This window comes from Melanaphis sacchari, unplaced genomic scaffold (assembly GCF_002803265.2).
Source record: "Melanaphis sacchari strain LSU unplaced genomic scaffold, SCAv2.0 Contig0_pilon_pilon, whole genome shotgun sequence".
NCBI lineage: Eukaryota > Metazoa > Arthropoda > Insecta > Hemiptera > Aphididae > Melanaphis > Melanaphis sacchari.
In genome coordinates, this window is record NW_020270366.1 from 26,008,072 (window position 1) to 26,021,353 (window position 13,282).

The 13,282-nt window shown below is 25.2% G+C and overlaps 1 protein-coding gene across 3 annotated transcripts in view; it reads right to left on the bottom strand.

Moving 5' to 3' along the window:
• Positions 1–13,282, bottom strand: part of LOC112596437 (rho GTPase-activating protein 7) — a 102,900-nt gene that overhangs the window by 63,601 nt on the left and 26,017 nt on the right. Inside the window, exons 1-4 of one of the 3 annotated variants that reach the window (XM_025342227.1) lie at positions 9,446–9,517; positions 3,204–3,438; positions 2,349–2,605; positions 1,861–2,152 (exon numbers count right to left, since the gene is read on the bottom strand). In XM_025342227.1, the coding sequence (XP_025198012.1) occupies positions 1,861–2,152; positions 2,349–2,605; positions 3,204–3,438; positions 9,446–9,517 (856 nt within the window). Of the gene's footprint in view, positions 1–1,860; positions 2,153–2,348; positions 2,606–3,203; positions 3,439–9,445; positions 9,537–13,282 lie in introns of those variants that run through there. The other 2 variants (XM_025342312.1, XM_025342149.1) reach the window with 2 other exon arrangements.

A 13,282-nucleotide genomic window follows, 5' to 3' on the forward strand; every position in this document is an offset into this window, starting at 1 on the left:
ATAAACGTGATTAGCATAGCGTGTTAATCTTTATTAGAATGTTTTTCTTACCACTTTAAATTTATCTAATTTGCGTAGCATAATAATATTGTGTTTTATATAAATATAGTCAAGCATTAAAATCTGCAATATATTACATTATATAACCAAGTATCAAGTATTATATTATATATAAAAAGCAATAACGTCTAGAATGGTTAGGTAATATACGGAGATCGGACGGACAAGTATTAAAAGAAGCTCTAGTTAACAATAAAAACAAAAAACGTTCATAGGGAAAACCAAGAACTCAAATGGGTGGATATTGTGGCTTAAGACATCAAAAATATAAACGAGGACTTGATTTTTGATAATGTATGTGATAAAAAGAAGTAGAGAGGTTTTTTAACTAGCCTTTAATGGGCTGAAAAGTTGAGGAGGAAGAAGAAAAAAAAGAACCAAGTATCATATTAATAATATGAATCAGTTAAAAACTGTTATAAGTAATATAAACACTAAGATTTTTAACTCATAAAAAAAAAAACTGATTTTTGGAATTTATAGCTGAAATCCCCCATATTTAGCAATACAAACAGTTCTATAGTCTACGAAATAAAAATAAAACTAAATTTTGATATCGAAATAATTTTTAAAAGTAATTGTATTGAATATTCACAAATTTTATCTGGAATAACAAAATCTACGGCAGAAAAATTATAAATAGTAACATTGCCAACCACAGAAAAACACAGCTGACCTACTAGGTTTGTGTTATTTATAGTATTTATCCAAGTATAAAAATCGTTAGAGTAATAAATATACATACCTATGACATAAATATTCATCAAGCAGTAAAACAAATTAATGTGAAATATACATAAGTCTGATGAAACGAATATTATCACGATATAGTACTTTTTACTACCGAAGAAAATATGATATTATATCAAAAAAATCTATCAAATAGAAAACGATATTTGACTATGATTTAATTTTTAGCACATAGGTTTTATTAAATGACATAATTTTTTTAATATAATATTAATACGATTGATCACATTTTTTTCAACAAAATAGTATTATTGATTAGTAAAAAAGTATATATAGATACGTATTAACGTTAACTAAAACGAAAATATTACATGCCCTCCAGTTACGCTCAATAACAAAGTCCTTCCAACAGTAAATTAAGTTAAGTACTTAGGGCTCACATTTGACAAACGTCTTACGTGGGGCCCTCACCTGAAACTAAAGCGTAAACAAGTCAACTCCAGGCTGCACCTCCTCAGACCTCTTTTAAAATCCAAATTATCCCTAACAAACAAGGTGACAATATATAAAGCGATAATCCGTCCGGTCTGGCTCTATGGCATTCAGTTATGGGGGTCTTCAAAGCCTTCAAACACTAGAACACTACAAGCTTTTCAATCAATATGCTTATGCCTAATCACCTCCTCCCCCTGGTACGTAACAAATAAAAATCTCCACAAAGATTTAAAACTACCCACTCTTAACGAATTGGCCAAAACCCAATATACCAAATTCTTTTCTAAGCTACACACTCATTATAATCCTTTAATCAAAAAATCATCCTCTGCAACACACGCCCCCAAAAGACTAAAAAGGCTGTGGCCCCGTGACTTGCTCAAAGCATAAAATTATAATGTTAAGACCTAACTAAACAATAACTTAATGTAATCTCTTGTCAGGTGACACTACTGAGGGTCTTCCTATTCGAATATTTTTTTTTTCTTAATGTTATATAAACTTGTCATCATACTTACTGATTATTGTAAAATAGATTGTAAATATATTTTTCTTAATAAAAAAAAAAAAAAAAAAAAAAATAAAACGAAAATATTAAAACTTTTTGATATTTACATTTTGAATATCGGTGGTGTGGAGGCGATGCAGTTCCTATACCGGATTCGGGTTCATCAGATCGTCCAGGAGGAGTGACGGACGATTCGGTCGAAGATCCACAACTAATATGATGGTCGGTCACCGAATCATCGGTTGAACTACATGGTGTCACAGCCTCCTCGGTCGAAGAACAGTTACCAGTGTCTGAACGATCAGATAACCACGTAAAGCTCGAAGACCTACTACAAGTTGGTGACGTTTGCGTGGCCACTTCTAGGTGTGGACCTCCATCGCTGTCTTGTCGTTCAAGCTGTAGAGACATCAAACAATACGTTGTATTACAGTATTATCAAAATTATGTAAAATTATGTATTCAGCCTTAAATTGTATAAATATAAAAATTATATTCATGAGGTATACAATACATAAAACAAGAGTACCGGACATTATAGTTAAGTACTATATATTTACATAATAACTATTTAAGCCATAACAGTGCATATTACCTGTTTTTGTTGATGTGCGATGATTGTTTGAAAACGGTTAAGAGACGACCGACGAACAGGTGTTGGTGGCGTAGTGTTGAGTACCTTGACTTTAAGCAGCAAAGCTGACTTATCTTCATAACAGTCTGGTAATTGTAAACTACTTTGATCCAAAGATCGAGAATGACATCGTTTTCGTTTAGTTGATGACAGACGGTAACGCATGTTATTAGGAAAAATACCACTGCTACAGTTATCACCGAAATATACCTTTTCTTCTGGAATATAAAAATATATAAATACAATATTAACTTTACGCTTTTATGAATACCTAATACTTGTTTCAATAAAAACATAAAATCAATAATATTCAAAAATAATAAATGATGATAATAAGATATCTTATATTATATTATATAATATTGTAGATCAAGAACATAATTTATGAAACAGATCTTAGAAAATATAGGAAACTAAAAGTAGCTGTAATTGATAGGAACAAGTAGAGAGCCATCGAAGTTATTTAACCAATCTAAAGATTGAAAAAAAAAATAATAGAAAAGAATCTATATTATATACCTACCTAAATATCGTCAGAATTATTTTGTAAATTTGAAATTTTATTTATATAATAATAATATATATTTGTAAAGACTTTTTAACTGAGTAATAAATATAATAAAAAAATAAAAAATAATATTGTGCGATTTTCAATTGACGTAGCCAAATAAATACGAATCCGCATTTGGAGTAATCACTATATAACCATCTGGTCAGTGATTAGTTCAAGTCTGATCGTGTACTCGTAAATTAGATAGTTATTTTTAAGAACTATATAACATAACAAAATGATTATTTATTCAAAAGCACACTGACCTATTCCTTCAGCACATGCCTGGCAAACAATCCGTTCTGGTAATTGCAATTCTAGTATAACGTCATCGAATCGACCACCTAAGTTGTTCGTTAAGTAGTCGCCATTTTCTGTGCTGTAACGATTGTCTTTATTTGCGTCATTGCAGCTGCTGTTTGGCGGCCAGTTCGTCTCAAGCTTGCCAGGCGACTCTGCTGATTTCTTGGACAATTGGTTGAAGACTTCATCAAGCTCTTCCTATAGTACGAAACGTTGAAGTTATATATATAACACATTAGATGAAATATTGTATTTTTCCAAAAAATAACCAACAGACTCACAATGCCAACATATGAGACACGCTAGTATGCCGGTTAAATCATGAGTGTCGCCTAAAATATGATCCCAAGTTGTATATGACATATTATTATTACTATTATTATTTTAATCAGAGACAACGCGTTCAGGAGTTCCCAAAACCAGTCACTCCTGGCCTGTTTCAGTTCGCCGACACTGTTCGCGAACCGAAACGAGAGGCTACAACGTTAACGACTGCAGCTACAGTCAAATAATTGAGGAAATTAAATTTGTAATTATAAAGATACATATAATGTAGGTATCTTCTAATAAACGTTGAATCGTTAAAAACAATATAAACAAATATAATGAACATAGGTACATATATTATTGTGATACGATTGTCGTGCATGTTTGGTAACTGCTGCCACGGTCTTATATATTATATTATTATTGTTTCGCAGTGGGAAGTCGTATGACCATATCGGTAAGAGTTGGTGTGCGTATAACATATATATATATGTCAGTTACACAGTAAGGCCTACGTGCGTTCAGTAGAAGTAGGTACTAGGTACCAACAACATATAAGTATTATAGTGGGCATAAGTCCGGCCTTGTCTGTGCCAAACGTCATATGGCGGCGGTTGTGCGATTGACATATTTACCAGTTGTTTGTTCTTTTTTTTTAAATTTACCGTCCATCGCGGTGTGCCCACGAGCACTCAATTTCGGCTACCTACCATAGTTCGATCACCATCGTGCTAATAGACACAGACACTAGAAAATAACGTATCCAACACCATAATTATAATAACATTATGCCATCATCGGAATACAAATTTCGATGGGTTAGTTTAAAATCGTAATACGAGGTATACAATATGCACGTTTTAAAATATATAAATGATATTACAATGGTTTTTAAAAATAAATTTACTTAAAAATTATCTCGATTAACAGTAAAAAAAATGTTTGACAAAAATTTAAATGAAACTTTCCTTATGAACATTGAGTATTCGATTTGCTATGTAAATAATTTTAAAATCATATAAGTATAAACTACAGTATATGAAATATAGAAACCTACTAGGTACCTATTATCATTATGAAATTAAATAAAACGCTGGGGTACAACTCAAGATAATATTATGATTGTGCATTTATAATATAGTAATATTCAACTTTCAATTTATCAAAATACATTCAAAACAATAAATTTGATGAAAAAAATATATTTATTAATTAAATTTAAAAAAAAATTTACAAAACGCAAGCACGCCCAATCAAAGCGAATAATATGTTTTTCAATTGAACTAAAAATTGAGATTTAACCGATTTAAAATTTAAAGATAACTACACTTGTAAAGTTAAAATAAATTTTTTTTAATAAATACCTATTGACAACTATTTAACTATCTGTATTTTATTATACGGATAAATTGTTGCTAAATAATTAGCAACAACATCATTTTATTAAATACCTACACGTTTTCAATTTCTATTAAAATTAATTACCAAACGAATTTCATTTAGTTTATTTTAAATTGTGAAACCATTTATTTTCAATTTAAACCTAGAATTCAAAAATATTAACTATTTATAATAATTATAGATTTTTCATAGCATGAATATAAAGTGTACCATTTTAAGTAAATTACAACTTATTATAAGAATAAACTATAAAGAAATAACATTAAAAGTATACAAACAAGTGATTCATAATAACATTTTTATCAAATGTTATAAAAATATTATGCAATGTCAAAACTTATATAAGTATTAACTATTATTTATGTCATCCAATAATTTTTAGAAAAATTTTAAAAATTGTTAAACTATAACAAACATTGTGAAATTTTGAAGAATCAGTTATAATAGTCAACGCAATATGACGAATTTATATGTAATTATTATAGCTATACAAATTCATCATGATTCAATGTATAACTATAAACTTTTGGACAAAAATCTGACAATATGATATTTATTTTTATTACGTGTTTTTAACTATTTTTTCAATTATATCATTAAAATACTTAGTATAAGAATATTTTCAAGGACTTCGAGTGCATGCATAATTCATAACCATATAATAACGCACTTAAATCAATCATATCAATCAAATAGTAATCAATAGGTGTATTATTTTAATGATTTAATGATTATATTATTGTTTTGGATACGCATCCAAAACGTATATATACGTATATATTATAATATGTCATAAATATGGAATCAATATATATATGAAAACTGACAAGAGTACCTCACCAATTGGTAATTGAGCTGAAGTAGATAATATATTTTCTTTATTATACACCAAAATCGACATCTTAGTTTGTGGGTGATAAAATTTATTTTATAGTTTTGTACGAAAACATTAAGAAAATTTGATATCATCCGTTTTTAAGAAATTAAATATAGGCAATTTTCTAAATGGTTACGTGTATTTCATGCATTTCAGAATGTGTGATCATTAATTTGTCTGAAATATAGTGTAAAAGAAATCACCTTTCCTACTGATCATGCACGCACATGTCATAAATTTATAGTCGACGAATAATATTTTCACTAAAAACATATACTTTTAGTTCGACAAAGATGGTAATGTGATAAGAAATCTGAAAACGTATTACTTAAATTTTTATTTATTACCTTGGTAAACTTTTTTTTTAAATTCTGTATAGTTATTGTTTAAAAATTCTTAAATTTTTTACATTTTAAGATCAAATTTAAGAGAAATTTTATAAAAGTCCACTATTTAAAGGCTAATATAATTATTATTTTCAGTAAACTTTATACAGATTTAAATACGTATGTTTTTTAAAATTTTAGTAGGTAAAAATAAAATATATTTAAATCAATTTTTTTTTTTTTTTTAAAAAAAAAATTTTTTATTTAATTTTAACATTTAATTACAAACTTATTTAAAATTCAGAAGTAAAGTAATATGCCGAATAATTTTAAATATACGTACAATTTATAAAAACTCTCAGTACTGATAACGATTAAAATATTAAATCTACTGATCGATCGAACATATTGGTCATAATAAGATTTATAAAAGGTTTGTATAAGTACCACAATTACCTAAATAATAAAGATAACTTTATAATACAATATACATACAAAATAAACGAATAGAAATTTACCGCAAACCCATCAATCTGTAGTAAATATTATATAATAGTATTTTATTATAAACTGTAAAATAAATCAATACATTTTTTCAATCTTATTAATACTTGCAATGATTGAAAGCAAAATGTGATATTTTTATAAAATATTCATTGAAATACATTTGAAAATTATGTTTTGTTTAGGACCTTTTATATACAAAATAGGTTAAGTGCAACTGAGAACTAAAAATTGTTTATATACCAAATCTACGACAGCTCTGGTGACCGGTTTGTAACTACGTCTAAATGTTATGAACATGAATTTAAGTATAAGTAGGTATTTACTTATCTTACGATTTCATTTTAAGCAAATTACGTTTTTTTTCAAAAAACATTTTTAGTCCAATATTAAAACGGTTAAACCACTTAAAATCTTTGACAAATTCTTATTCCAAAATAAATATTTTCACTAAGCAAATAAAATAACAAAAAATAAACGCATAAGCTGAGATTCATTAGTGCTAAGAAAATATATTGAAATTATCTATACTTAACGATGTGACAGCTTAACTATACGGTTATTCAAATTTAAAATAGAACAATTCTTTAAATTGTATTTCATGGTTTATTCTATTATGTTTGGAGTACTAATAATAACATAATAATATATTATTAACAAATAGTAAATACATTTTAATGATGGTTTATAAATTATTCTTACTAACATCATGCGACTAAACCACATGTCAATATGTTTAAACTAATGGCTAATGGGATCGGATGTTTTTTTACAGCATATATTAAGTAAAAACATTAATCTGTTCGAGACAGAATGGAATATTTTTTTTTGTTTACCTGTATATTATTTTTCACATGAAGATTTTAATAAAATATGCTCGAGTAAATAACGAAAAAAAGTTGAACTCGGAGTTTGAATTAACAAGATATCTCACAAATACATTGTAAAAATTAAGAATACATTATTTTATTATTTTAAAACGATTCACATCGACATACGGCGATGGTTTTACACGTCTTATATATTAATAATGTTAAAAAAAAAACTCGTATAAAAAAGATGATAAAACATACTAACATAGAATATATGAAGATTTTTTTGATAAACAAAATATTTAAATTATTCATTAGGTACACTAATCTATTAACGACCCAAGTATTGTGTTACTCGTCAAAAAGTTTTATAAATATTTTTCTACTATACAGTAATTTATTATTTATTTAGACAATATCAATTTTACTTATGTAATAATGATGAATTTATAAAAATATATTACGTTTTAAATTATTAAGTCATTAATGTTAAATTATATTGAAATTTATAATTTATAAATATATTTGTATTAATAGTAGATACTATGTATTTTCAAATAATACTATTTATGTGATACGCCTTGTGTATACATAGTTGGCTACCACACTCACATGAATTTATATTTAATTGCAATATTTTTATTTTTTTTTTATTATAAGGAAATTCGAGTTGAATAAAAAAAATATATAACAATATTCATTTAATTGTTCAAACTAAATATTTGAATAATGACTATTTTTAGAGAAACTTTAATTTTTAAATTAAAAATAATTTAGTAAACGATTAAACGCAAGAATGGTCGTATTTAAAAGAAATAATAAATTACTATATCATCTATCGATTAAAATTGGTCCATATGTTTTTAAACAAATGTTTATTGAAGTACATTTTTAAGAGATATATTTTTCTATTTTTTCTAGAATTATTAATTATATTAATATTAAATTATAATAAATAATAATTATAAAATTTTAATTTGTATGTAATTTATAGACGTTCTGCATAGAAATGTATGCATTTTAAAATGTATAAAGTGTAAACCAAAAAAATAATGATGTAAATAATCACATATCTAATTGTAAATCCAATACAGAAATATCGTCTTTCATTGACATTCAATTCAAACTATAGTAGATATTTATATTATTTATAAGTTTAATATCAACATCAAAACCCCACTTGAAAATATTATACTAAATACATTAAATCCTACATTATTATATTAGTCACACCTATAAATTTGTTATAGTACTATACACAATACACATGAATATTTTATTAAATGTAGGCTATATCTTATTTTAATATATTTATAATTTTTACATATTCATGGTTATTCTAATCTTCTATATCTTGTATGTCACTACACTCATTACACATATTAAATAAGTGATATTAAATAATATGTATGTACTTCATGGTTATTTTTGAAAAGGAAAGGTTTAGATATTCCAAAAATCCACGTACAATGGCACTCTGTATAGTTTGTTATTAGGTGTTTAAAAACATTAAAATTGAACTTAAGAACAAAAAAAAAAAACAAAATATTATACGTCGAAACATAATGATATATAAAAAATATGACCACAATATAATAATCTTTTATTCTTAATTGTTACAGTTTGTCGTTAAACGAACAAATAACACGCACACATATATTAAATACCCTCCCCCCACGATCCTTACAATATTTGTAGTTTTCGTAGTAGTGGAAATTACGGTGGAAGTCCAATAATTATTCCAGTACATAAAAAACAATACAAATATCGAGAAGCACATGGCAGAAAATGTGACATTAGCATCTAGTGATATAGAATAACTTATGTAACACGGAGAATAATTATAATCGAATTTATCAAACTCACTACTCATCAAGTAAGTATAATCACTACACATGTCTTAAATTATAAATTTTTTTATACTTAATAAAAAAATAATTAATATGTAAATGTACTAGATTTTAAAAATAAATAAATTTAACACAAATTAAAAAAAGGTTTCATAAAATCAAACTTACAGCTACTTTTTCTAAATAGTTTTCCATTTCCTGGTACGGATCATATCGGGCAGTCAATTTTTCGGAAGCCATCTAAACAAAGTCTGACGTCCTGTAATAATACACATAATACAATCAGAAAAAAATCGTAACTTTTCTTCAATACTAAATAAAAATAAAATTTTATTTGATTTAAAACAAATTCCAAAATGAAAACGTCAAAGTACTTTTGTTTTATAATCAGTAAATATTTATACAACATTTGGTATCAAATAATAGGCAGTTCTGTCTACTGATTATATCGTTGAAAATAGAACAAAATTAAAGGCTTTATATATCTATCAATTGTAAAAATGTTCAATGATCATTTTGATGATATAACTTAATATTTACCTATATGGGCTTATAATAATATTAAAAAAAAAAATAATTAAGAAATTTAATAAAAATTAAGTAGTCACATTCTTCATATAAATGTATAATAGGAAAGAAAATATTTTAGTAAATTTTTAGTAAATAACTCTTTTTATAAAGTAATTTAACTGTAATATATATTACAACAACTAAAAAAAGGCAAATTTATTTATTAATATATTAAAGTATTTTTTATTATATTGTATAAAATATTAGCAATTATATTCGATTAATATTAAAATTAAATCAAAAAAACTAAATATATACATGCAATTTATGTTAAAATATCATGTACCTATGCCATAAGATTTAATACTCGTCGTTTACAACAACTACTAATATTAACTATTTCAAAGATAATGGATACCAGACAGTAAATCCGATGATAGTGCGTCAACGTATGGGTTTTTTAAAAAACATTTTTAATGAGAAAATATTAACATTGAAAGTGATATGAATAATAACTTCATTAAAACTAAATAATTATAATAACAGTGGTTTTTTAGCTATTACTTATAACCCATGAATAATTAATATAATGACGTAAGACCAAAAAAAAAAAAACATTAGAGCTGTCTACCATGGTGTATAAGTATATTACAATAGAATAGAGTATTACAATAATACAAGTATTGTGATGCATAGCACATATATGTATAGAGGTAAGAACAGTTTCGATGAACGAAGTCGTTCTAATTTAATTATTTGACGTTTATGCGGAATAATTAGTCACACATGAGTCAAGTCGATAAACCCACAAAAACTATGTAAAACAATGATAAAGCTTTTTAAATAGTTTTTTATGATACTTGTAGACTGGAAATAATTTTGACATATATTTTTGTGTATAGATGTATTATACGTATACTATAATATCATATAGCATACTATAAATACAACAGTGATCTTCAAACTGTAATTTATAATAAATATTACAGAAATACAAAATGTAGTTTTTATTTAGCTCATCGCATTTCTTTAGGTTACGGATAAATATTTTACCAAGCATTGATAATATTTTTGTGCTTATACAATGTAATTGTATACTGTAGATATAGCTGTTACAAGCTCGTGAAGTTTGAGTAATAAACGATATATTAATAATGTCTATGTTTTCTGATGGCACGCAATAACAAAGCATTGTCATTAAGCCAAAATATTTCATGAAGGTATTTTGATCATAAATAATTTGTTTCGCAAACATACATAAAATCGTGGCAATCGAATCGATCAGTTAATTGCATTTGTATTATATTATACCTACTTATATAGGCTATATTATTATTTTACATAAAAAGTTGGTAATTAAAATCATCACTTCTTATTCGTTAAATTGAAAATTGAGTTAAATATATCTTTTAATTGTTTGTATACAACCAGGTCTGCACTCTCCATTCAAATGAAAAAAAAAATCATATTTAAATTGCATATTTTTTATTTATAAAAATCATTTACTATTTTTTTATTAAAATACACTAGTGTCAGTTTGCAAGGAAGGTAGTTATTATAAGATATACTATATTATGAGACAGAAGTTGGGAGATGTGATTGCTTAACTTAGATTTATTTTGGGTGATTCTTTTAGTAGTTAATTTATTACTTTGAAATGATTAAAATATTATTTACATAATTTGAAACTATTAAGAAAAAACTTTTGAAATCAAATTATATTTTTTTTCGTCTTTACCTTTATAATTTTTAAGTATTTTGAATGACAGATATTTTTATTTACCAATTTTCCAATATACATTTTAGCCGTGAGTTATATATATAAAAATCGAATTTCGAATGAGTATTATTAATTAGTTAAGTACTATAAATATTTAAGTTAAGACGAACTGAGTTATAGCAATCATTTTGTGAGATGTCTATCTATATACGCCTTACTTCTGTAGTTCTATTCCACATCACTCAACTCATTTAAACTTTAAATACTTACTGTTTTATTATTATTATTATTATTTATTTAAACGTTGTGTTTACTTTGATTTTTGACAATTATTTGGTACGGTATAAAAGTTGTTTACAAGAAGGAAGAGTAATTAACAAATTAACAGAGATCATTTTATATACATAATTGGTAAATTTTAATGTAAATACAGTTAACGGAAGAAAGTAAGAGGTGTTATGGTAAGGAAATTATAGGAATTGTAATCTTGTTAATTAGGGATGTTAAAGCCAATAACTATAGTTAAGTAGTAGACAATTAATAAATATTTGTTCAACATTCATTTTGTATACACAAAAGTTCTCAGGAAAATATTCTGCTTTGAAATATGAAATTAAAAATGTATTTTGTCATTCAAAAAAGTAAAAATAAAAAATAAAATTTGTTTTTTTTATAATAATGATTTAATAATAAAAGTATAATCCTATACATAAATTATAAAAAAAGAAAAGGAAATAATATCATTCGAAGAATATACTGCACTTTATCACAGCTAAGATTTAACTACGACCGTTTTTTAATCATAATCCAGTTTATATTGGAGAATATTTTATTAAATGAACAATATTCAGTATAATATTGCAGGTAAAAAGTTATTGTTATTATAGTGAATCGTTTTTTTTTTTTTTTCAAAAATTGCACTTTTCTACTAAGTTAATTCAACCTTAATTTATACTACGATAAGGCATAAGGAAATATTTTGCAAGACGCGTAAGACTAAAAATATGCAAGAAATTTAAACTGAAAATTTCTTAATAAACAATTTGTATTCATAACACGAAACATCAATATTTATGTATATAATATATTACATATCTGCATGCAAATTTGAAAGATGTATGACTATTGACAGTTTTCTATGAGTGAAATAGGCAATAACAACTGCTTTTTTATATCTGTTTCAATATTGCATTATGTACAGATAATATATAATATATAATGTCCAAGATGAAAAATTAAGAGATGAAATGCACAACAATTAAAAAATAAATATAAGTACCTCGTTAGGTTAATATAAAATTCAACAAAAAAAAAATTTACATAAAACAGTTTAAAATTCAAAAAAGCCGATTTGTTATGTTAGAAATCAATTTTTGTACTTAAAATTCTTTGGATGTAAATTAAGAAAGAAGGAAAAAATAATATGTTTATGGTAATAATTAGGGTTAGGATGTTTATGACCTTAAAAACACTAAAAAATACATGCAAATATGCACAATAAATATCAAAATATACATTTAAAAAAAATTAAATGTCTTTTTAAAATTAGTTTATTAGGTACTAATCCAAAATCTATTCCTAATCAATTTACAATACTATTTTTATAACCTTAGACTTAAATACAAATATGAGATTTTTGAAATTAAAAATAAAGGCATCACCACACTATTGCGATCATCGTTCATAAACATGATTATATTGATTAATAAACATATAATTATAGTAAAGATAAATAAGTAATAAAGATAAGTTAATAATTTAAACTACACGTTTTT